The sequence below is a fragment of the Cervus elaphus genome, chromosome 9, assembly GCF_910594005.1.
Source record: "Cervus elaphus chromosome 9, mCerEla1.1, whole genome shotgun sequence".
NCBI classification, from domain to species: Eukaryota; Metazoa; Chordata; class Mammalia; order Artiodactyla; family Cervidae; genus Cervus; species Cervus elaphus.
The window spans coordinates 68,765,233-68,792,079 of record NC_057823.1 but is presented as its reverse complement, the minus strand read 5'-3'; the positions used below and the strand labels follow the sequence as shown (position 1 = coordinate 68,792,079).

Genomic DNA, 26,847 nt, shown 5'->3' with positions numbered 1-26,847 from the left:
AGATATGACCAACCTAGACAACATATTAAAAAACAGAGACATTACTTTGCCAATGAAGTATATAGTCAATTTTGGTTTTTCCATGGTCATGTATGGATGTGAGTTGGATCATAAAAAAGCTGAGTGCTGAAGAATTGATGCTTTTGAACCATGGAGAAGATGCTTGAGAGTCCCTTGGATTGCAAGGAGATCCAACCAGTCTATCCTAAAGGAAATCAGTCCTAAACATTCATTGAAAGGACTGATGCTGAAGCTGAAGATGCAATACTTTGACCACCTAATGCACAGAGCTGACTCACTGGAGAAGACCCTGATGCTGGGCAAGATTAAAGGCATGAGCAGAAGGGGATGACAGATTGCATCATCAACTCAATGGACATGAGTTTGAGCAAACTCCAGGACCTGGTAAGGACAAGTAATTCTGGTGTGGTGCAGTCCATGGGGTCACTAAGCATCAGACAAGATTGAGAGACTGAACAACAAATATTGAGGGAAGGGGGTTGTACCTTCACCTGTTCACTTAATCCCCACTTGGCTGAAGCTATGAGATTATGATGTGACATGAAGCAAAACCCTCCATACTTCATTCACTAAAAACTGACCTTAAACTTTGGAATGAATCCCTGAATTATAGAATGCATTGTAATAGCTCCTCAAGCAGCAAGAGTAGGACAGGTTTATTCCATTATGGTTGTGTGTCTCACAAATGATCCTCACTGAGCAGCCCAGTCATCTGCAGGGGTGAGTAATCAGGAGCCCAGTGCCTCCTGCTCTTCATTTTAATCTCACTCATCATGCACATCTGTATTCAAATGCTGAAGGGCATTTTCTTCATTTCCCAAAGAGCTTCCAATGAAGACCACAGGGAGAACCATAAATGAACAGACAGATGCATCATGATAAGAAGGGTATCAACTCATTCCTTTAATCAGTACACAGTCAATATTCTCCATCATGAATAACTAATAAGTTTCTCAACCCCTTTCCTCAGATGTCATTGCAAAAATCTATCTGAGGACTGTCATCTGCACTTAATGAGGGGACAAGCATCGTAATTAAGTTTTAAGCTATTTCTTCAGCAGGCAGTTGCCAGTAAGTGTGAAATGACTATAATTCACATCTTTAAGACCCTGAATTTATTAGCATCTATTTTTTATTCAAAGTTAGGGGTATGTGCTTGGATTGTCAAAGGGTTTCAAATTTTTCTGTGCTTTGTTATTCCAGAGTGAGTGTGCCTGAGCTCAGATGCAAGGCAAGGAAAATTATCATTAATGAGTCAGGTTGTGTTTTTGAAAAAAATCCAAAGACCTGGAAACTCATCTTCCTTTGTGAATAGAAAGCAACCATGAAATAGAGAACTGGGTGAAAGGGGAATTTATTCCTCTGAATTATGATAACTATTGTTGAGAAAATGAATAGGGATTGCAGGCTGGAGGCTTCACGTTAAAGCAAAGTTCTACTGGAGTGTGACTATAGCAGAACCTTGGGCAAAAAATAAATCTAAAATTTTGAAACTGTTTGTGAAAGAAAGAAGAATAGATTATTCTCCTTTGGAAATGACTTAGGATGAATAGAAGAAAGAAAGGCATGGGATAAATAAGCACCATGGCCAAAATGAGACACTCCAGGAGACTTCGATGGCTCTCCTTTACAAAGAAATGTAAAAGAGGCAGTTACTCATCGTTCTGCTGGCTGAGCAAATACTTTTGGAGGGAATGAATTTGTGATGATTCACCTAACCTAAACCCCTTTGTGGGCAATGGCAAATGTGGAAGATATCTGAGCCAATGCATGGAAAAATAAAGATGAGTAGGGGCTGTGTGCGTTTGTAACAGGAAGACCAGTAGGAGCCCAGGGTATGCCAGACTGTGCCAGAGTGTGTGAAATTTAAACTGAGAGTTAACAAATGAATAGGATGATTCATAAAGAGTAGAGAAGAATGTTTCAAGAAAAGAGAATAGCACGTACAGCTTCTAAGACACTGTCAAGGAAACCAAGGAAAGGGAGAATGGTTGTAGCCTGCAAACTGAGGAGGCTTTTGATTCAACAGCAAACTCAACACATATGTCTATCTCTGCTTGTTCCAGAAATGCTAACACAACTGCAGTAAATGGACCAAAAAAGGCACAAATCCACAAAGATAAAGAAAAACATTGAATAGGAGCAGAATATACCACTCCAAAATACATCTCTTTGACATAAGGGTTATTTTAGGCTGATGATTTTTAAGAAACAGCAAACAAGGGAGAAGCTCTGAGAACCAAGCAGATGTTACTTTTCTGTAAGAGATGTTTACATTTATAACTAAAATCTCCATTTGTAAGGCGTCTCCCTCTCTGTACCAGGTAAAGAAGGCTGAATTTCTAGAAACTCTTATCAATGCAGAAGGCAATGACAAATCTGCATAAAACCTTACCTTTGTTTTACTGTGCTTTTCCTGATAATATTCCATAACTGGCCTCCCCTGCACTCCTCATCCAAATCTTTTGTTATTAGCTAGAGATGATATTTAAGGTGTTGGCTTGGGCCATTTCAGGGAGTTACTGTTTTTCTGGGTACCTCCCATGTATATAGGAGGTACACATGTCATTAAACCTTTTTTTCCCATATTAATCTTTCATTATCAGGGTGTCTGAGCCAAGAACTTATAGAGGGAAAATTACTTTTCCTTTCCCACAATTTTGGCAACGCAGATGGAACTTTTTGAGATATCACACTTGTTCTAGAGCCTGCAGATGAGATCCTGGAAAACTGGCAGAAGTAAGAGAAAACTAAGAATTTTTACCAAAGTCAGCTCTGCTGAATTTCACTTTGCAGTATTCTTTAGGTCAAGAGAGGAAAGTAATAATGTCTTGCTCCTTCCTTTTCCAGTGTAGATTAGAAGGAGAAACTATTTGTGTGAGTAAGATCCTTGGGTATAGCAAGTTTGGTAAAGTACGATTTACTATGAGAACTCTTGTTTTCCACTGGTTCTCTTCCTCCCATATGGTCATCTTTTCCTCTTGTCTCTGTCTTTTGTTTTACTTGTCATAAGGAGGAGAAGCATAGGTACAAGGTTTTCCTTTCATCTTGTTCTATGTCTTGAGAGCCTGGCTTTGTGACGAGTGAGAATATTCCACTGGTCTCCACCAGCCAGGGGATGCATGTCCAGGCATGCATCTGGACAACAGCTGAATAGACTGTGAATCCAAGAGGCAGTGTTCTCTTGGTTCAGTTGTGCTACTGAAACCAAACCCTGTGGGCACACCGCTCCCTCCAACACTAGTGCGGCAATGGGGCAAGATCCTGGTTCCTCCTGAAGGAACACACCTAAACATATCTTTGAGTTCTTCTGCAGGAAGTAAGGCCCTCAACCCAAGTGGAGCGGAGCACGGAGCACTGCCCCGTTACCTCACCACCAATCAGTCAGAAGAAAGTCACATACCCTGCTGCTCTCATCCCAAATTTTGCCTATAAAAACCTCTTCCCAAAACTTTAAGGAATTCAGGGTTTTTGAGCCTGAGTCACCCGTTCTCCTTGCTTGGCCCTGCAATAAATCTTTCTCTACTGCAAAATCTGATGTTTTGATTTGTCTGGCCCTACTGTGTGGCAGGCACACAAACTTGTGTTTCATAACACCAGTTCTGGGGGGACGGGTTGTCACAAGGGGTCCGAGTCCATAAGGGGCTTTCGCTATCTCAATTTTTATTGCTTTGTTAGTACAGACAAGTCCTATTCCAGTGCCACCTGTCCATTGTCACAGATTAGCAGGCTTGTGACTTGAGGCTTCTCACATATTTATGGGAAATCAGAGATGCTGTTTCCACTACACCATTCTTATTTGCCTGGGGCAGAGAAGGTCTTTGCAGAGGGAGAAACAAACAAAACAAAAGATTGGAAGGAGGGGCAAGTGTAATGAGAGATGAGAAGCTAGAGCCATCATGTGGGGCCAGGTTAACCACTTTAAGGTGGTGTGTGAAAGTTTTTGCTTATCTTCAAGTCAGGGGGAGCCACTGAAGAACAGCAAACAAAGGAGTGAACTTTAGCACAACTAGGCACATAATTCAAGGCTAGGAAGCCAGGCAAATTTATTTAGTTCTTTCTAAGATGGTCTTAGTTTTATTTATGCTATGTTGGTTCTTGAACAACGCAAGTTTGAACTGTACGGGTTCACTTACCTGTGGATATTTTTCATTAGTAAATACTACAGTACCATACAGTCTGTGGTTGCTTGAATAAGCAGATATGGAGAGCCAACTATAAGTTATCTGCAGGTTAACCCCTGCATTGTTCAATGGCCAACTGTATATTCTATCAAATCATGGAAAATTCTGGATTAAGAAAACATATGACATCCAGTGACTGGTGTTTTTTGTTTTTTATTTTACTTCTAGATCTCAACTTACTTCAGGTAAAAACCATTTGTCAGCTTGTTCCTCTAAACTCTCATTACTCTTTGTTTTGAAAAGGTTATAATTGGAGTAAAACAAGACTGGCTTCAAGCCAGGATCATGAAGGGTGTAATTAAACAAGATTTTCTGTCTTTCTACCCAGCAGGGCAATACTACTGGGGGGAAGGAAAGAGAGATTCAGAAGTAATTGTGTGTTTTTCAAGAATAATAGAACAAGCTACTGGCACACACTTTACATAATAAATGGCAGCTACTGACATTTTAATCAAACTAGAAACAATCATAAAGTCAGGATGCTCTGTGTTGAGGCAGAAGGGAGCCTCAACTCAGGAATGCTGGCAGATATATACACATGCCCAATCTGATCTAAAAGACCAAGAGCTTAGCACTTACTTCATAATGTCCTGCCTGCCCTGACGACATGGATAAAAGTGCAATTTTATATACCCCTCCTGGTTATGGTCTTATCTTTTGAACACTTTTTTTTTTTTTCATATTTTATAGCCTTAAGTTAAAAAGTTAATCTAAAGGATAGAATTTGAATTTTTAAAGAAAGCCACTTGTCTTAGATAATGATAATGTGTCACACTGCCTCTCAAATTCAGACAAAAATGGGCTGGCCATTATAGGATGATCAGATGCCTCACTGAACAAGACTGATGACTCTAGCTTTTGTAGACAGTCCAGTAATGATTTTGAGAGAAAGTCTTGTGAAATGTTTTGGTTATTAAGGCATTTCCCCTCATATCTTATGGACTTAAAAATCCAGGACCAGTCTTGGCGAGCACATTGAGAGCATCAGATCTAGATCATAATTCTAATCAATGCTCACTCAAAACTTGCAGATAAAGATGCTTTTGCTCATATCTAGTGGTCCCTACAAGACACAGAGGAAGACTCATAGCCTGGGAAGCTTGGTAAAGTCATGTAGCTACTTTGTGACTGGCATGATACCCTGTATTGCAAGCTGAAAGTGAAAGTGTTAGTCACTGAGTCATATCCAACTCTGCGACCCCATGGACTGTAGCCCACCAGGCTCCTCTGTCCATGGGATTCTCCAGGCAAGAATACTGGAGTGGGTTGCCATTCCCTTCTCCAGGGGATCTTCCAAATCCAGGGATCGAACCCAGGTCTTCCACATTGCAGGCAGATTCTTTACCATTTGAGCTACCCAGGAAGCAAGTATTGCAAGCTGGCCAACATAAAAAACCATGCTCATCCATGAAAACAAAAGGCATTTCTTTATTGTTCTTACCTGACTTAATTTTTCTCTCAATCTTACCCTTTTGGATTGTTGAGGAAAAAATTACTCTATTCTGGCGTCCTCTCTGTAATTGAGAAGTTTCAACTTTCTCATTAGGATAAATAATCAGTCTAAATTTTGTTCTCCTTCTTTCATATATCATTATGGATATGGCAGAAGTGGGCTTATGTGAGCATGTGGTGACAGGAACAGAGCAAGTTGAGATTCTAGGAGATGTTGCTTTGATCTACATCAGGCTAGAACTTCATGCCCGAGTCCTCGCTGGATAAACTATCTCTGGGCTCCCACAGTACCCACTGAGCCAGGACTGAATGGTACGGTAGACCCTGAGATCTGGGCAGATATCCCATTGTGCCAAACTGGAATGTCTTCTTTGGTGCTCTCGGCCCCACTGCCGTGATGCTCCCCAGGACCAGCCAGCTCACATTATCAGTTAGCCAAGTGCATTCCTTGACACAACACTACATAAACACTTCTACAAACTGCCTTTCCCCCACCTACTACCCCTGGAACTAAGTGAGATTCCAGATTGCTGACCTAGGTCCCCTTTTCATCTCTTTCCAGTGGGTTGTGGGATCGCCTGCAAGTTGGTTTCCTCTTAGGACCCCAAGTGAAAATGCACAATGCCCCTCTGGTTTTGACTTTCTAAACCCTACTTAATTGGTTTCTACCCTTCTTGAATCACGAAAGAAAGGTCATCAGGACACATATTTCACCACCTGCTTTTTGTATATTTCCTATCTTCTTCCCACTATTCACCAGAGACCAGAAGAGATGAACTTTCCACTTCTTCTTCCTGTCTGGATGGGACTCACCTATGTCTGAGCCTCAGTTTTCCCTGTGATGTTATCTGTCATCTATCGTTCTCTAGCCTTTAATGATGGAATCATAATATAGAGAGCAGATGAACACAGACTCATGGGTTTAATATCTTTAAGATGGAATATCTATCACAGATATGAAGCTGTTGATAAACAAGGCAAAAGGAAAGGTGAAGATACCTTAAATATCTCCTGTCCTTTACCTCTTGTTGTTCTCCTTATATATTCTAGGAGGAACATGGTGAAAAGGGTAACTGGAGAAAGACTGGCCATAAGGAGGAAAAGGGAAATATATATAGAAGAATGAAAACTCTAGTACTGATACTAATAGGAACACACGAGAATAGTGACTGGATGTTGGAATATAGGAGGAAGAGGAAGTGAGGAAGAAAAGGGACATATATATATACTGACTGGTCTTGAAGATGCACAAGCTGTATTAGTTTTGTGATTTTAAACTGGACAGTATTAAAGTCAAGTGGACCTCATTAAGCCCTGGCCTGTGGCTCTCAGATCTTGTTTTTCTTGGCATGCCCTATGAAATGTGTGAAGAGAAGAGTTGTAAGGTAGTCACAGACATTTTTGGCAAAATGAGAAAATGGAGACAATACAATGACAGTTAATACAGTTAACTGAGATTGTCCTGTATTCAATTATGAGACTGTCTTTTATTCTGTCTTCTTATATCCTTTTCTTATATAAAATGCAGTTAATAGTAGATGGAAATACTCAATAGTTTTTTGCTTTTGTCTTTGAGAAATAATTGCTGGTCACCATGACTTGAAGGAAACTTTTTATGGGTTGAAGAAATATTAAACTCTGGAAACTTCCATCTGAGTTCTTGCACCCCTATGAGAGCGAGTTTCTTGAGGGTTCTCCAAATAGTAAACATGTATCAAATTAGTATTCACTGAACTTTTCCTCCATTCTAGGCACTGGGGCTAGGAGAACTTAAGACACCTGTCTAAGTTCAGAAAGCAGACAATCATAGAGGCCAAATTCAAAGCACAAGCTCTTCAGGGGAAAAGTTAGGGAGTTTGGGATGGATATATACACACTGCTAATTGGCTATCCTCCAAAACAAAACATTGAAAAAAGAAAAAGCACAGGCTCTTGACCAACAGGGACACTGTGCTATTATCTGGCCTATTATATTTTTTTCATTTCTCTTTTGATTCACTTCAATATTTGTGCTATATGATCGAATAATTCCAAATCTAATACATGCAAAACAGAACTACAAAAAATTAGTCTAAGTGTATGAAGTTAGGGGGTAGAAGAGAGGGAATAAGAAATAAAGAAAATTACAGAACATGTCTGCAAAATGTTTAAAGGGAGAAAATTAAAAATTTCCTTCACAATGGTATTCCCTCATTGACCACGCACCATAGCTGAAAGCTCAATACACAGCTTCTTACCTCTTTGCTGCCCTCCCCACTCCCACCAGCTCTTTCTTTGTATTTCTGTCTTTGTCTCAGTGTGTGTGTTTCTTTCTCTTTACCTGTGTGTGTATATATATTTTTAAATCAGACCATTGACCAATTATTTTTGGTATTGTGAATTTTGAAAAGGACAAAGAAGGGAAGAGGATTGCCAAGCCTCTAACTAAATGAACCCTGAAGCTCTGACAGACTGTTCTTGTCACTTAAATTTATAAACCACTGACAGCCAATAAATACTTAGCTGACTATAGACATTTAAAAATACAATTAAAGAAAAATCAATTCATTTTTGTCAACTTGTGGAAGCTTTGCTAATCCTTGTTTCCCAATGAGACACACAAACTTTAAATTCAATTTCCAAAGGAGTCAGATTTAGTATCTACTTGGTTTAAAAAAAAGGGGGGGGGGGCTTCCCTTATGGCTCAGCTGGTAAAGAATCTGCCTGCAATGCAGGAGACCTGGGTTCTATCCCTGGGTTGGGAAGATCCCCTGGAGAAGGAAAAGGCTACCCACTCCAGTATTCTGACCTGGATAATTCCATGAACTGTATGGTCCATGGGGTCACAAAGAGTCGGACATGACTGAATGACTTTCACTTTCACCTTGGTTAAAAAAAAGTCTTACCAAATGGTTAAGTGCATTATTGGGAGCCATAGAGGTATTTTATAATTTTTCAGTTTTATCATTAAAATCCTGGTAATATTATGGAAAAAATAAACAGTAACAAACCACCACCGTACTTGGGACTGTAGAATGGGTTTGCTGTCACTGAAACTTTCATTTCTGAATTCAGTTAAATACTGTTGAAGCTTGTAAAATTTTCAGTCTTTTGTGACCATATTTGAAACTGCATTCATGAAATTTTTTTTAAGAACACAGCGTTATAAGGAAATTACTGTGTAAATAACACAGTAACATTCTTGGGAGATAGAGAAATAGGTTGGGGTACTTTCCCCTATATTAATAAGGCTGTAGAGAACTACATTTTTGATTTCTGAGATGTATTTCTGCTTTTTTTTTTCTTCTGGAAACTAAAATGTTATTTCCTTTGTGAAGCGTATTTAACTCATTTAGGTAGGTTTTGTCATTCTCTGTGTTTCCTCTGATTTGATTCATACATCTACCCTAGATCTCATTACCTAGTAATTTGAAGTTCCTTTCCATTTTATTCTCCTTAACTATAAATTATTTGAGTATGCATTTAGCCCTACATTCAGAGTATTTAGCGCACGTCTTGACTCTTAATAAAGTGTTAATAAAATACTTGGTATAAACAAACTAAAAAGACAACCCCAGAATGGGAGAAAATATTTGCAAACAAAGTGACCAACAAGGGATTCATCTCCAAAATATACAGCTCACATATAGTTCTATATAAAAAAGAAATCCCAATCAGAAAATGGGCAGACTTCCCTGGTGGGACAGTGGATAGGTATCTGCCTGCCAATGCAGGGGACTCAGGTTTGATCCCTGGTCCGGGAAGATTCCAATGCCGCGGAGCAACTCAGCCCAGGTGCCACAACTACTAAGCCCACACTACAGAGCCTGCAAGGCACATTAACTAAAGCCCATGTGCCTAGAGCCTGTGCTCCACAAGAAGAAAAGTTCCATAGTAAGTATGGAAAGAAAAGCAGTGAACCAAAATGCAGCAGAGAGGAAGCTACCATTCCTATAGCTGAGAGTTGAGAGCTTATCGGAAGAAATGTCAGAGGCCTAAAATTTGCCTCTTATTCACAAACAAGCAAACAAACAACAAAAAACAACAGACCAAACAAAACAAAACAAAAACTCTCCAACAGCCAAGAATGGAGTTTGAGGAAACAAATGTTATCCCAACAGAAAAGGTATCTACAATAGTTCGATTTTTTTTTTTTCATGTTTGATTGGCTGGGGAGCTGGGAAACATTGGGTGGATATTTCAGTTTTACTTGTTTATCTGAGAAGTCAATCTAAGTATAAATAAAGCTGTGACCTTTTAATTCAGTTTGTTTCCCATTAACAAGGCCAAGAAAATCTAGGTATAGAATGTTATTTTTAAAGAAGAGAACAAAAATTCTCATTAGAAACATTCCAATTGAACTTCAGTGTGAGTTCTAAAGACACACTAACTCACATCTCCACAAATAAATTTTCTGTTAAAATCCTTTGTGTGTGTTTCTCAATCTATAAGACATTCAGGTGACTGCATCCTTTTAAACAAATCTTATATAAAATAAGATTATATGGATACAATGTTAATTTCATGATCATGATCTTCTAACTGCTTCTAATTGCAAAATTCAGACTCAAACTGAAGAAAGTAGGAAAAACCTCTGGGCCATTCATGTACGATGTCAATCAAAATCCCTTGCGATTATACAGTGGAAGTGACTAATAGATTCAAGGGATTAGATCTGACAGAGAGCGCCTGAAGAACTATGGACAGAGGTTCGTAACACTGTACAGGAGGTGGTGATCAAAACCATCCCCAAGAAAAAGAAATGCAAGAAGGAAAAATGGTTTTCTGAAGAGGCCTTACAAACAGATGAGAAAAGAAGAGAAGCTAAAGGGAAATGAGAAACGGAAAGATATACCCAACTGAATACAGAGTTTCAAAGAATAGCAAGAGACAAAGAGCCTTCTTAACTGAACAATGCAAAGAAATGGAGGAAAACAATAGAAAAGTCTAGAGATCTCTTAAAGAAAGTTGGAGATACCAAGGGAACATTTCATGCAAAGATGAGCACTATAAAGGACAGAAGCAGCAAGGACCTAACAGAAGAAGAAGAGATTAAGAAGTGACAAGAATACACAGAACTGTTCAAAAAAGTCCTAATGATCAGGATAACCATGATGGTGTGCTCACTCACCTAGAGCCAGACATCCTGGAGTGTGAAGTCAAGGGGCCTTAGGAAGCAGTACTACAAACATAGCTAGTGGAGTTGATGGGATTCTAGCTATTTCAAATCCTAAAAGATGATGCTGTGAAAGTGCTGCACTCAATACGCCAGCAAATTTGGAAAACTCAGCAGTGGCCACAGGACTGGAAAAGATCAGTTTTCATTCCAATCCCAAAGAAAGGCAATGCCAAAGAATGTTCAAAATACCACACAATTGCACTCATTTCACATGTTAACAAGATAATGCTCAAAATAGTTCAAGCTAGGCTTCATCTGTATGTGAACTGAGAACTTCCAGATGTACAAGCCAGATTTAGAAAAGGCATAGGAGCCAGAGATCAAATTGCCAATGTCTGTAAGGCTCATAGGTAAAGCAAGAGAATTTCATAAAAAACATCTACTTCTGCTTCTGTGACTATGCTAAAACCTTTGATTGTGTGGATCACAAAGAACTGTGGAAAATTCTTAAAGAGAAGGGAATACTAGAACACATTACCTGGCTCCTGAAAAACCTGTATGCAGGTTAAGAAGCAACAGTTAGAACTGGACATGGAACAACACACTGGTTCAAAACTGGGAAAGGAGTACATTAAGGCTGTATGCTGTCACTCTGCTTATTTAATTTACATGCAGAGTACATTGTGCAAAATGCCAGACTTGATGAATCACAAGCTGGAATCAAGATTGTCAGGAGAAATATCAATAACCCCAGATATGCAGATGATACTACCCTAATGGCAGAAAGCAAAGAGGAACTAAAGAGCCTCTTGATGAAGGTGATAGAGGAAGTAAAAAAGCAGGTTTAAAACTCAATATCATAAAACTAAGATCATGGCATCTGATCTGATCACTTTATGGCAAATAGATGGAGGGGAAAAATGCAAACAGTGGCAGATTTAATTTTCTTGGGCTTCAAAATCACTGTGCACGGTGACTGCAACCATGAAATGAAAAGATATTTGCTCATTGGAAAAAAAGCTATGACAAATGTATATAGTATACTAAAAAGCAGAGACATAATTTTGCCATGTAGTCCCTTTAATCAAAGCTATGGTTTTTCTAGTAGTCATGTTCATATGTGAGATTTGGTGCATAAAGAAGACTGAGCACTGAAGAATTGATGCTTTCGAACTATGGTGTAGGAGAAGACTCTTGAGAGTCCTTTGACCTGCAAGGAGATAAAACCAGTCAATCCTAAAGGAAATCAACTCTAAATATTCATTGGAAGGACTGATGCTGAAGCTCCAATACTTTGGCCACTCATTGGGAAAGACCCTGAGGCTGGGAAAGATTGAGGGCAGGAGGAGAAGAAGGTGACAGAGGATGAGATGGTTGGATGGTATCACTGACTCAATGGACATGAGTTTGAGCCAACTCCAGGATATAGTGAAGGACAGAGAAGCCTGCCATGCTGCAGTCCATGAGGTCATAAAGAGTCAGGCATGAGTTAGTGACTGAACAAGGTAACAATATTAATTTCAAAGTTGTGATAAATTTATCATGAGTATGTTAGATGTTAACATCAGAGGACTATCAGGTGAAAGGTACATGTGAATTGAACCATTTCCATGAATTTTGCAACTCTTCTTTAAATTTAAGCTATTTATTAAAAAAATGAAAAATAATGTAAAGGGATTAGACATTTGAAGCAAGAAGTAACCTAGCTTTTTAGGGACAGCAGAGTTCTAGAATTAGCTCAAGGCCACATTGCAGGCTTGCAGTAGGTGCCTGACTCTCAGCTCAGGCCTCTTTCCCCTCTATCTTGCTGCCACTAGGGACTGACTGTTTCTGCTTCACCTGAACAGTTCAAAGTGCAACCTGCTGGTACAAGTCCAGGGAACCCCCTTGGATCACTCTACTTTTCTACAACCAGGAAACACACCAGTGTTAGGGCAGTAAAACTGACCCAACTTTAAAGCCAGAGGCCAGAAGACTTAGTTAGCCAGTTCATTACCTATTTACTCAATATCCAAAGTCAATACCAGTCAATAACTGGGAGTAAAAATGCAGCACCATTAGATGGAAAATGTGAAACATTCACAGACACTTTGGTCTGGGCTAATCTATCTGATTATTCTTTCAATTGGTCAGAGGTTCTGCCACAAAGTGTCATTAAAAAAAAAAAAAACTTCCAGAAGGACAGAGGGGCCAAGTGATCACATTCTAGCCTCCTGATTCAGTTCAAGCTATTTCGCATCAACACAATCTAAACAGGGGCAAAAAAAGACCAGTTTTAGGGATACATATTAAAGTCTTTTCTGCTTCCTGTAAGAAAATGTTATTTCTAGCCACTATAGAATATGCTTATCATTTTAGAATAAATGATGAAAAGCAACAATGTCCTGAAATTTTGTATTTCATTGCACTAAACTTACATTTACTTGTAAATTTTAGAGGTTTAATTTTTTTTAAGGCAAGTTTCAAGGTTTCCAGAGGCTGTGTGCAGAGGACAGGAAGTGCATCCACCTCTTTGTAGGAGCAAACACTCTGTCCTCAGTTCTTCAGGATATGGATCTCTACAGTGGGCTAAGGCTCAGATATAGTTTTTGTTTAGTTGTCTGGTATGATTGTGTTTGTTTTTAACTATAGGAGATTTATTTTTCTGTTTTAAGCAAAATTAGCCTAAATCCCTATTTCCCAAGTCTTCCAGTAATAATTTGTTGCATAGAAAAAAGTATGTATGATATTTAGAGTTCAGCATCTTTTAGACAGCACTTAACTTTGAGCTGATCACTGTAAATTAGTCACCAGTTGTGTAAAAAACAAACAGACAAAAAATCCAACCCCCTCCTCAAATAAGCCCCCCGCTCCTAAAGAGGATTGTGAAAAAAAGGGACCTGGGCCACCCATTAGCTTGGTTGAAAGAATTCTGACATTATAGCCATAAGGATTCCATGCATTTTCAGAGAATGAGCTCCCTCAGAGTTCTAAAATGCAGGGTTTTGGGGGTGCATTTGCTTAAAAGATTCTAGCTTTAGCACATTAATATGAAACACAGGATCTCATCAGCACAGAGTCAGGCAACTTCTGGCCTCGAGAAGCCCTGCTGAAAAGTTATTCCAGTAAAATGTAAAACGTTGCGGTATGGTGTGTAATTTAAAAAATACAGACCATAGTACATGAGATTTTGCTAAGAAAAGGTTCTCACTCCCCACCAATTATCCTCTTCCATTGGCCCGATTTATTTCCCTGTATTCATAAAGACTTACAGGCTTGGCAAGAATGCTATGGTTTTGTAATGAGGTGATATATTCTCTACTTACTGAGGATGTATTTCTGTTTAAGGAAACACCTGCTTCAATGTGGCTGCTGCTGTTTTAGCAAAATAGAGATCTTGGGATTGGTTGTCAAAGAGAAGATGTGACTTGTGCAATACAGATACATTTACTTATAGTTGATGTCTTTATGAAAGAGTTATTCAGGGCTATTTATGGTGATTTATGACTGGTCTTAATTAAAAGAAATATGAGAAATGGAGAAAGCTGATATTCACTGAATTCTTCATGGCTATAAGTCCATGGGGCTGGAGAAGACTTTTGAGAGTCCCTTGGACAGCAAAGAGATCAAACTAGTCAATCATAAAGAAAATCTACCCTCAATACTCATTGGAAGGACTGTTGCTGAAGCAGAAGCTCCAATACTCTGGCCACCTGATGCGAAGAGCTGACTCATTGGAAAAGACCCTGATAATGGGAAAGGTTGAAGGCAAAAGGAGAAAGGGGCAGCAGAAGATTACATGGTGAGACAGCATCACTGACTCAATGGACATGAATCTTGGCAAACTGTGGGAGTTAGAGGAGGACAGAGGAGCCTGGCATGCTTCAGTCCATGAGGTCACAAAGTTAGACACAACTTTGTGCTAAACAACCACCTAAGTCCACAGTGAAAATTAGAGTTATATTTGTATCATCATACCATTTTATATGTGTTTCTTTAGGAGGGCAGGGGGTAGCTCTTTGGTGGTAGGGATGGTTTTTAGGGTCTCTCTCTCTCTCTCTTTGTCCATCTGTATGTCTATTGTTCTTTTTGTTCTCCATAGTTGTTTGCCATAAGTACATGGCATTGCAGAGCCCTTTTCTGCTAAAAGCAGCATGCTTATGAATATCTGATTAACACCAGTTTATGGAATATCCATAGAACCTAGTCCTAGCACCAAATCATTCCAGAAAATAGCTTGATATATATATATAAAGAAAAAAAGTATCGTATTTACTGTTCAGCTTCTTTTAGACACCACACTTCTTTGGGCTGATTAGCACCAATTACTGACTAGTTCTCTAATATGAGAGGATTATTGTATCACAAAATACATCATGATATAAGCATTGCAAATGAATGAACCTTAAATCTTATTAGAAGACTGGCAACCTCTTCCTCCAAACTCTCAACTTTAAGTACTCAGAAAAAATGTTTTCATGGTTGTAACTTATCTTCACATCCTTTATAACCTCTCACAGTTTATATAATCATGACACTATGACATCATAGGTATTCAAAATGGATCATCAATCAGTTGTACAGAGAGAGCAAATAGCCACTTAATCAATGCAAACCATAGTCAGAAGTTTACCTTAGTTCCTTGAAGGGATCTGCCCTGACATTAGGTGTCTCTATAGATTTAGGGAACACTGTGCCCTCTGCTCCTGCAAACAAAAGAAAAAAGCAAACAGAGGTTGGAGTGTTGGATGGGTCAGCACAATGAATGGAGTTAAATGTGGTGAATCCTTAATACAAACCAATACACATGTATCTGCCACTGACTCTAGGGCACGTCTCTGTGCTAGGAGAGCATTGAATCAACTCATGCAAACAGTCTTTGAAAAAACTAGGAACTTCTTTTGAATTTGTTCTTGCTGAGATCAGAGTAAGGTCATGAGGCAAATACCATGTCGACTTAAAAAAAAAAGATGCCTAGGAATGACATAGTCTGAATCTTGTCTCTCATAAAATATTAACAGTTGTCCAACTGGAAGTGTTTTGAAAACCAGCAACTGGAACTCTGTTACTGCAGCAAAGGGCACAAATCACATAACACATATAACATCTAAGCAGTGGGTTAGATGGTGGAGAATACTGTAAGACTATAAGGTATTTGCCTAATGAAAATTAAGCCAATATTTTTCAGCAAATCAAGTTCTACACTATTATCTTGAAATCTTAAACAAAAGAGAACACTATGAGATCATTTAAAGTTCAGCACTTTTACAATTTGAGTATTAATATTTATTCCCAACCCAATCTAGACATTTAGCTCTTGATTTTGCCATAAGCTTTTATCTTTACAATTTGTCAACACCAGTTGAATCTTTCCAGCCATAAAGATTGTGATTATCTGATTTGTCCACTCTCAAAGTGTCTTCAAATCATTTAAGCCTCAGTTTATCACAGACAATTGCACTGGATATTTGTTTTTCAATTAAACTTAGGCAGTATCCTGTACTCTGTGTAATGGTGTTTACTTTTATATGTTCAGTGTACTTCTTTGATGCTGTAAGAAGGGGTGGAATAATATCTTGCATTCATATGTGAATTTCAGGAATCCTCTTGCACTGTTATAACGTGTAGAAATCCTCCATTAACCACTATTATTCCAAATCCAGGCTTGGAATACTATACTAATGAGTCTATGAAATAGACTCATTACTAATATATAGACTCATTACTAATAATAGACTCATTACTAAATATACTCATACGTCTATGAGTATATTTAGTAATGAGTCTATCATTGGAAGAACTGATGCTGAAGCTGAAACTCCAGTACTTTGGCCACCTCATGCAAAGAGTTGACTCATTGGCAAAAGCCCTGAGGCTGGGAGGGATTGGAGGCAGGAGGAGAAGGGTATGACAGAGGATGAGATGGTTGGATGGTATCACCAACTCGATGGACATGAGTTTGAGTAAACTCCAGGAGTTGGTGATGGACAGGGAGGCCTGGCGTGCTGCGACTCATGGGGTTGCAAAGAGTCAGACACGACTGAGCGACTGAACTGAACTGAACTGAATGAGTCTATGAAAATGAATTGATTTTTGTAGCAACTATGGAAACATTTATTTGATAGGAGTGACAGACCACAAGCAAAATGAGAACATTTTTTTCTTCCATAATACTATATATGGTCACTAAAAGAATATTCTGGTGAATATTATTATTAATAAGATTAATAACATCATTCTGTGAATAATAACTATCATGCTCAGCTAACATTTTTGAGTAACTACCACATTGCTAGATACTGTCATATATATATGTATATATATATGTTGTATATATATAATTTATTCACTACAACAAGCCCATAAAATTGACAGTTCCAAGTGGCATAGGGGCACTTCATGTGGGGACATTTAAGATCTTTCACTGCCCATAGACACTTTTACTATCTAAGATCCCAAATCACATCATTTCAAATATATAAAAATGTACCCACAAGCCCCATTAAATTCTATTTTTGGTATAAATTTTCATAAGAATGTTCAGTTTTATTATACATATATTAGTTATTTTTCTCCTGTGATTGAAGCATTATTGTGTTCTTGATAAATGTGATGCTTAATTTTATGTGTCAACTTGACCAGATCAAAGATGTCCAGATATTTGACTAAACATTTCTGGATGTGTCTGTGAGGGAATTTCCAGATACGATTAGAAGTAGCATTTGAGTAGGTGGTCTGAGTAAAGTAGTCTGCCCTCTCCAATATGGGTAGGCATCATCCTATCAGATGAGGGTCTGAACACAACAACAAAGTGGAAGAAGGAAGTGTTCAGCCCTCTCTGCCTGACCCTATGAGCTAGAACATTGAGCTCCTGCTGTCAGTGATCCTGGTTCTCAGACCTAGACTGAAATTGACACCACTGACAACCCTAATATTCAGGCATTTGGACTCATACTAAACCACACCACTGGGCTTCCTCAAGTCTCCCATTTAACAGACACTGACTGTGGGACTTCTCAACCTCTGTAAGTATGAGCCAATTTCTTACAATGAATCTCTTTCTCTATACAGACCTTGTTGGTTCTGTTTCTCTAAAGAACTCTGATGCAGTGACTGAATAAGAATGGGGTAGTTTACAAATTACAATGTAGCTTTTGTTACATATGTGTTATATTTGGTTTTACAGAATATCTATTTTCCATCTCCAACATTTTTGGGGTCTTTTGAGGGGCACTGTGGAGGCTGCCAAGTAGATAAAACAGGATTGCAGAACAGGACAGTGACTGGCACATCAGAAGGTGGCTCTGGGCTGTCTGAAACCCAAGACCATGCCCTCAGCCACCTCTCAGCACCACCTCGCCTGTCACTGAACAACTCTCAGCTGCTGGTACCGCAGTCCCTGCAGTTAACAGGGGCTTCCCTTTGACATTCTTAGAGATGCTTAGTTCTTAGTCATTTGAACTCTATTTAAAAGTGTCTCTATTTCTATGTAATATATATAATTTAAAGGAACAATTATATGTCTCAATAAGAAGAGAATTATTTGTTTATTTATTGTCTATACTCTCTAGTCTCAGCTCAAATCTCTTTTTCCTCTACCAAGAATTCCATGAAAGTTGCAACAGAAAGACTATTACCTGTTTCCAAATCAGCTGTCATTGTCTGACACACTCCCATGGCAATGAACACTGCCCACGGACAGCTTTCATCATTTGAATTTTTACTAGAATGCTGTGAAGACTCATGTTTCACCTCTTTCTCATGCCCATCATGTTAAAAGACCTTTGAAGCCAAAGAAGATCTATTTTTGCAACTTCTGCAACTGTGCCAAGTACACACACAGTATAGCATAGACTTATTCAGACCAATAATCCCAAAACAAAGAATGGCAAGCTCTTAGGAACAATGAACCTCAAAAGCTTGGGCCAATTTTTTTTTTATTTTTTATTTTTTTTATTAGTTGGAGGCTAATTACTTCACAACATTTCAGTGGGTTTTGTCATACATTGACATGAATCAGCCATGGAGTTACATGTATTCCCCATCCCGATCCCCCCTCTCACCTCCCTCGCCAATTTTATATCCCATCCAAACTTTGTGCTGACCCTATTTACTTGTCGAGTACAGTAACAAAACTTCATCTGCTACTTTACTTCTTACATCTTGCTGGACTAGGCTCAAGAAGAAATTCCTCTATTGTAGCTGGGGGAACTGAGGTCTGCCACCCTTCTAAAGCAATGCCAAGGAGGAAAAAGTGTGACAACAGCGCATCCAGTACATTATATATGCTCATTCTCTGTGTTTGTGGGAAGAAAGAACACCTGAGCTGGGGTCCTCAGCTCACTGACCTGCAATCACATCTGCTGGCTAGGAACATGTCTTGCTCTGTGTCATAGCCTCATCATCTAGCACAGGGCAGGTGCTCTGTGCTAGATGACAGAATACTTGTAAGTACTCACTTGTGAGTACTTACAAATACTTGTAAGATGACTACAGCACTCATGAGGTACTGAGCACAGACTATTTGGGGTCTCCCTTGGAGACAATCATCTCATTTCTTCAACTAGACTGAGCTCAGTGTGGGCAGGGTCAAGGTCCAATAGAGAATACAACCAGACTTGACTTTAAATTTCTAAGACTTCTACTGGATTCATTTCAATAAGTACGCCACTTCTATAAGAGAACTAGTTTACTGTTCTAAAACTCCTCATGTCTCACATATTAAATGAACTTTCACAATCACGACCCAATGCATCTTAACTATATCTCTAAAATAAGAGTATGCTTATAAAGGAATGCTATTTGGGTTAAATATAAGTATTTCTTTAAAGTAAAATACAATCTAAAGGCTTGCATTTTTTTTTCACAGACCAAGAAACTTGCTTATCCTGTATATAAGAGAACTGGGGCTAAAGGCATGTTTAGCTCGTGGTCCTACGGCCAGTGAGTGCTAGAGCTGGGCTTCACATCTGGGCATCTGACTAAAGAACCCACGTTTAGCCATGGTGCCCTAGAATCTTGTTTTCTCAGTACCAGTCAACGTGGTACTCACGGAAGGCAAGCCAGCAAAACCCAGAGGGGCTGAGCTCTGATAGGGAGAGAAGATGAGTGACTGATAGGTTCTGATGTGGATCAAAGTCAAGGGCATGACACTCAAGCTCCTTCAGCTTCCATCATCCAACCAGGTGCCCTTTGATTTTGTTTTTGCTGGACTTCGGCCACAGGGGTCCATATGTCCCATATGCACTGGAGGACAGACTCATGCATATAATTTTCCAGGGGGAGGTAACAAAATCTCTCACTAGCTAAGTGACCTTGGACATAAACCTCTCTGATGCTCAGTTTTCTTCTCTGAAAAGAAAGGATACTGATAATACCTTCAACTCCCAGGGATCTTGGGACACTAAATGAGATTTCTGATCCATAGCAATCATCAGATGACAGTTAATAAAATAATACTACTCTTATGAAAATGTCCATGAACCCTAGTCTTTCCTCCTTTTATCTGGGTCCTCTATGACTCTTAAAAATGAAATTTTAAAGCATGTACTAAAACCTAGAAATAATTGCAACTGTCTTCATTTGATCATCAGAAAAACCCTGGGAAAGAAGGACTATTAATTTCTGTTATTATGGATGTAGAATGTGAGATTCAGAGATGTCAAAAAAATTTCCTAGGTCACATATGAAGAGGGAGAACCAGGATTTGAATTCCAGCATTTCAGCTCTGAAACCAGTGCCCTTGACCCTACTGTAGACCCTCACTCAGCAGATTCAGTAACTCTCTACTTGCTCATCTTTTATGAAACATGAAAACACACCCACGTTATAGCCTCAAGTAACACCTGCTAAATTCCTTAACACTTGTCTTCTAAAAATAATTCCCATGTACAATGAAATGAGATAACACATTTCCGAAAGACCATTTCTTTCCAAGTCCTATCCAATTTCTTGTTTTCACACTATTTTTCACTTTCCCAATCTGCAGAGTGGACAATCATCCATCAGGAGGAATTCCCCCATCCCACTCTCTATCCATTCTTAGATAATAAAGTATTATCAATTTTATTATTTCAAAAAGGTTTCTATTAAAGCCATACCCACTGATTCCTTCTTTTGACACAATATAATTTACTGGCAATAAATGTTCATAAACAGTTTGAGTGAAAAATCCATAAAGCCATTTCAGTTTTATTTTAAGTTCCATTTAATATCCCTCAAAAATGATTCCATCAATGTGTTTCCATTAGCTGGTTCTCTGCCCAATAACTTAATTCCACACAATCAATCAGGAACTTATAGAGCATGTGACAGGATCTTTCTAAAGTGTTTTGAATCATCATAAAGATCAGCTCAATGGCTCTTTTTTCCTCCTAGCACAGGTAGGGGGTAAACTCACCAAAAAAAAAAAAAAAAGTCTCAAAGTCTCTAATGCACTTTGTTGCCATAGTAACAAAAAGCCAGCTTCCCTTCTCTGGAAAGTATACTAAAGTTCAGAGTTCAGTTTAGTCATGCTTTTCCCTCGAAGTGTTCTGTATATCAAGAGACCTGAAATCCAGTCCTACTTCTGCAATGCTGGGAGAATCACATAACCCTCTGGGGCCCTTGACTTCCTTCAATATAAAATGAGGGGTGGGATGAGAAGTATCAGAGCTAAACTGTTTTTTCCCCAAATTGAAAATTTTATAAGGTAACAATCTAATCTAAACAGAAGACTGTCTTTAGTCACCTTCATTTCCTACCAGGAAAACAGAGCAACCCTGGGGGGGGGATGGCGGGGGAGAGAGAGAGAGAGAGAGAGAGAGAGAGTGTGTGTGTGTGTGTGTGTGTGTGTGTATGTGCTCAGTCATGTCTAACTCTTTGCAACCCTATGGACGGTAGCCTGTCAGTCTCCTCTGTCCATAGAATTCTCAAGGCAAGAATATTGGAGTGGGTTGCCATTCCCTTCTCTAGGGTATCTTCCCAGACCAGTGATCAAATCCATCTCTTCTGTCTCCTGCATTGGCAGGTGGATTCTTTACCAGTGTGCCCAACCCTGGAATGGAATACCAAAGGAAAATGCTAAAAATATCTCAGTATCTAAGGAAAAAAGCAAATTAAAGGAGGGAGACGTTTGTCCAATTTATTTCTTTTTCTTTTTCTTTTTTTTTTCCATTTATTTTTATTAGTTAGAGGCTAATTACTTTACAATATTATTGTGGTTTTTGTCATACATTGACATGAATCTGCCATGGATTTACATGGGGGGGAAGACATTTGTCCAATTTAAACTGCAATTAATTAGTAGAAATAATCACCAGAAAATAGATTGTAAGAGATAAATGGTAGAGAGCAAAGTTTATTGTAGATGAGACTAAAATAAAAACCTGATTTGTAACTCCTTACTGATCTAGAGCAAATTCAATTTTATAAAAATAATAAACATTAAAGTACCTAAATCTGTACATGTTGAAAACAGTCATGGGTTAAATACTAGAAGAAAAACTTAGATTACAGAAAATTGGACTTGAGAGAAACATGAGACACAAAAGAAAAAATTGATAGAAGATATAATTAGCAACATTGGAGATCAAGAAATATATGATAAATCAAATTTTTTGTTGTACATGGAAAAGGACTACTGTTACAGGCACCAATTAGAATAAAAACTTTTAAAATGGGCAGACATGGTTTATGAATACTGTTTAGAAAACTGATGAAGGAATTAAACAAGCTTAATGGGTTTGCTCTGCTAAATTCCTTCTTGATATACATTCTTTAATATGGACATAATTATGATCAATGCTTTTGTATTAATGAAAATAGACTAAAAATCATCTTTTTGTTAAAACCATGGAGCTAAAATGTTCAACAGGTTCCATATGTGAGTTAAAATATCTGATGATCACTGTTTGAAGTCAACCGTTCTAAGTTTTCCAATTCCTGTTGCTTGGATAGATATATCCTGATTGACAGTCCTTAATAATAACCATATTTTACCTGATAAGATAAGGTTCTATTTTTATATCAATACTAGATTATAAAACAGAGAAAGAATGTCAGTCCAAAAAATGGTGATAAGAAAATAGGAGAAAGTATGATGTGATTTCTTGAAATAACTGAGAACTGGGAAACCAAAGACCTGATTTTCCATAAGCTTATAGCTGACCTTTGGCAATTTACCCTTAGGTCTTGTTTCCCCATTTGTTATACAAAGTAGGGGTGGTGACTAGATGAGGCCACCTCCAGTCCTGCTATTTTACAAATCTCCAGATAACCTAGTTGGATGAACCCAATGGCCCAGAGGGGCAGGGAAGGTAGGCTTGATAAGCCCAAACTTAAAAGTATTTAACAAATATGTATTAAGCAGGGCACTGTAGAGGTGAACTAGAGAGACATGGAGCTTATAGACCAATAGAATGTAGTATGTTCCAGGAAGATACAATGGCAAGTTTAAAGAATCAGCAATTAAATAATCTCAGAAATAAAATATACTAGTAACAAATGGTGATAAAAGACTTGAAAGGAAAATCAAACATGTCTTTGAAAGTAAAGAACCTGGAGCCACAGGTTGGTCTGGCAGGTAAATTTCCCTGAAAAGGGAAAGTTTTGCTGATATTTAAGTGATTAGTAATGACCTAGTCAAGAGAGGGAAAAGACTACACAAACATGGCAGGGTAGGGAAGCTGAGGTCAATAAGGAAGACTGGTGTGGCCAGACCATATTTATCACAGGTGAGCAGTGTGGAATGACACTGAAGAGAGAGGTTGACCAGGTAGTGCAGAGTCATGGTGAAGGTATATATATATATGTGTGTGTGTGTGTGTGTGTGTGTGTGTGTGTAATGTATATTTTAAAATATATAAATATACATAAATTTTATATATTATATATACATATATAGATAATCTATATAAAATATACATATATATATTTGGCCACATGAGATGGTGGCCAAATAAATATGAAATGGGAACATCCCATGGTGAAAAGTATTAAGCAGACCTGAGCAAGTTGGCATTTTTCAAATATTGCCATGGCAGCGTGTTATGGTCGGCAATTTGCATCCCCCTAAAAGTCACATGCTCCAACTGTAACCCTCACCAGAACTCAACCATGCTGGTGCCCTGGTTTCAGATCTCCCAGCCTCCAGAACAGTGAGAAAGAAATGTCTTGCTGTTTAAGCACCCAGTCTCTGGTATCTGTTATAGCAGCCTGAGTTGTCTGAGACATAGTATCGTGGAAAAGACACTTGTGGAGGGCAAAGGTATATGAGGCAAAGCAGGGCAGACATGACAACAGGCTGCACTAAAGAACTGGCAGTCAGGTGGAGAAATGTGGATGAGTTAGGAGATATGTTGAGAGGAAAACCAATGGGATCTAGTGAGGTGCTGGATAAGAGGGAGACAGAGGATGACCACAGGGTCCAATGGAACAGCTGAAATTGTGGTCAAAGCCAAGTGATTAATACCCAAAGCCAGCTGTGCCCAAGGCAACCTCACACTTCTCCAATAAAATCTAGCTTCTTTGACATTTGGTATTTTAACTGCAATTGAAATTGCCTTTATTCAATAACAGAAGTTGTTCTGCATCCAACTGTATTTTTCCTGTGGAGGTACAGGTAACATGACAAAGAAAAATTTAAGTCTCTTATAGAGCTTATAAACATTAAAATAAAACTATGAATAATGTAATAATTCTTTGAATAATGCACATTGTCTTCTGTGAAAGATAATTTTCTGGTTACTCTAATGTTTTAGCTGAACACATGATCATATGTCTCCCATTGCTTAAAATATTCCTAAAATACACGAGATAATTGTTTTTGCCTCTCTAAGTCCAGGCTCGTGACATGGTTACACTTTGATACTTAATTCTATAATATCTGAGTGAGATCCATTTTTCCTGAAAACCAATCTTCTCTACAGCATATTACCCAAGGTATGTATGAGAGAGTGAATGTGGGAGAGATGATCACAGGAAATTCCTTAGAATTTTTCACAGAAACAGTGGTATTGTATTTAGTTCCTATCATGAAAGTTTGACTTTCTCTTAATAGTATTATTCAGTGAAAAATTCTTTTCAAGGAGTGAGTTGGGTTATGTTTAATCAACAGTTTAAAGTGAATCAAGTAATAAATGAGATTGTAGAGTTTTCACATATTTCAGGATTAACCATTGAATGAGGCTGTCAATTTCTGAAAGCCATCCCACACATGAGCAACAGACAGATAGATGCAAGGACTTTTTCCAACTTTTAGTGGAAAAAGTCACTTGAAGTAATAACTTAATCCCATTGTGTCTCCCTGTATGCTGGTGGCATTTAATAAACTGCTAACATAAAACATTTGTGGTCATTACAAGTTGTTTCTAGAATATGCACCAAATACATTATTTTTAGGAATCAGGACAGATTTGCCTAACCTAAAAGTGACAGATAATTAATTAATTCAACAAATATAGAGGGCCTACTCTATACATGGGTTGGTGGGGAAAACAGGTTCAGACTTTCTTCTTTATGGGATCAAAAAATAGAAAATCTATAGCCACTCTAAGCATTGCAATATTTGTTGTCTATAAATATTAAACAATTATGTACTATGTGTATGGCACAATGTTAAAGCAATATTCACTGTGAAGCTTTGATCTCTGCCCTTTTATCTAGTATTATTATAGTTAGAAAGATATTCAAGAGCAAATTTAAATTGATTTTTCATGAAAATTAGTATAAACCATGCACTCTCAATGAGGGTAATGCAGTCCCCAAAGATACAAAAATTGGTCTTGGAGCCAAAATGAATCTTAATCCATTCAAAGAAAAAGTACAAATATATATATACACACACACATTATTTATTATACTATAGTTTCATTGGAGGGGTATAATTAGGAGAATAAAGAACTGAAATGATTGCTTAGAACAGTGATATCAGACAAAAGGGTGAAGAACTTTTAAACCCACTGCTGAGATCTACTGCTCAGAAAAAAAATCTCGGAAATAGTCTTTTCAAAATATTCAGGCTCATTGGCAATGCAACTGGTCACCAAAGAGTTCTGATGGAGATGTACAATGAGATGAATGTTGTTTTTATGCCTGCTAACACAGCATCCATTTTGTTGCCCAAGGAACAAGGAGTAATTTCGACTTTCAAGTCTTATCTATCTTAAGATTATAGCTGTCAGAGAGGGTGATTCCTCTGATGGAACTGAGCAAAATAAATTTAAAAATTGTGGAAAGAATTCACCATTTTAGATGCCATTAAGAACATTCATGGGAAGAGATCAAAATATCAGTTTTAACAGGAATTTGAAGAAACTGATTCTAACTCTCATGGACGACTATGAAGTGTTCAAGACTTCATTGGAGGCAGAAACTGCAGATGTAGAGGAAATAGTAAGTGAACTAGAATTGGAAGTGAAGCTGGAATATGTGACTGAATTACTGCAACCTCATGATAAAATGTTAACGGATGAGGAGTTTCTTCTTATAGATGAACAAAGAAAGTGTCTTTTCTTCTTTTGTTGGCCTGGCCATGTGGCATGTGGGATCTTAGTTCCCTAACCAGGGATCGAACTTGCACCCCTCGCATTGGAAGTGAAGTCTTTACCACTGGATGGCCAGGGAAGTTCCAGAAAGTACTTTCTTGAGATGAGATTTGCTTCTGGTAAAGAGGTTGTGAAGATTATTCTGATGGTAACATAGGACTTAGACTATTACATAAATTTATTTGATAAAGCAGTGGCAGGTTTTTAGAGTACTGATTCCAATTTTTGAATAAGTTTTATTGTGGATAAAATGCGATCAAACAGCATTGTGGGCTACAAAGAAATCATTCATGAAAGGAAGAGTCAATCATTGTGGCAAATTTCATTGTTAAGAAATTGCCATAGCCAACCCAGCATTCAGCAACCACCACTCTGATCAGTCAGAAGCCATTGACATGGAGGCAAGACTCTCCACCAGCAAAAAGATCATGACTCAATGAAGGCTAAGATGATGGTGAGTGTTTTTTCCCTTAGCAATAAAGTATTTTTAAATTAAGGTATATATACTTTTTAATATAAGGCTATTGCACACTTAACAGACTATAGTATAGTGCAAACCTAAGTTTTATATGCACTGGGAAACCAAAAG

At 38.2% G+C, this 26,847-nt stretch overlaps 1 protein-coding gene across 1 annotated transcript in view; it reads right to left on the bottom strand.

Annotated features, from left to right (window-relative positions):
* SGCD (sarcoglycan delta) overlaps positions 1-26,847 on the bottom strand; it is a 426,046-nt gene that overhangs the window by 97,387 nt on the left and 301,812 nt on the right. The window contains exon 6 of the mRNA XM_043913387.1: positions 15,368-15,440. Within this exon, the coding sequence (XP_043769322.1) occupies positions 15,368-15,440 (73 nt within the window). The remainder of the gene's footprint in view (positions 1-15,367; positions 15,441-26,847) is intronic.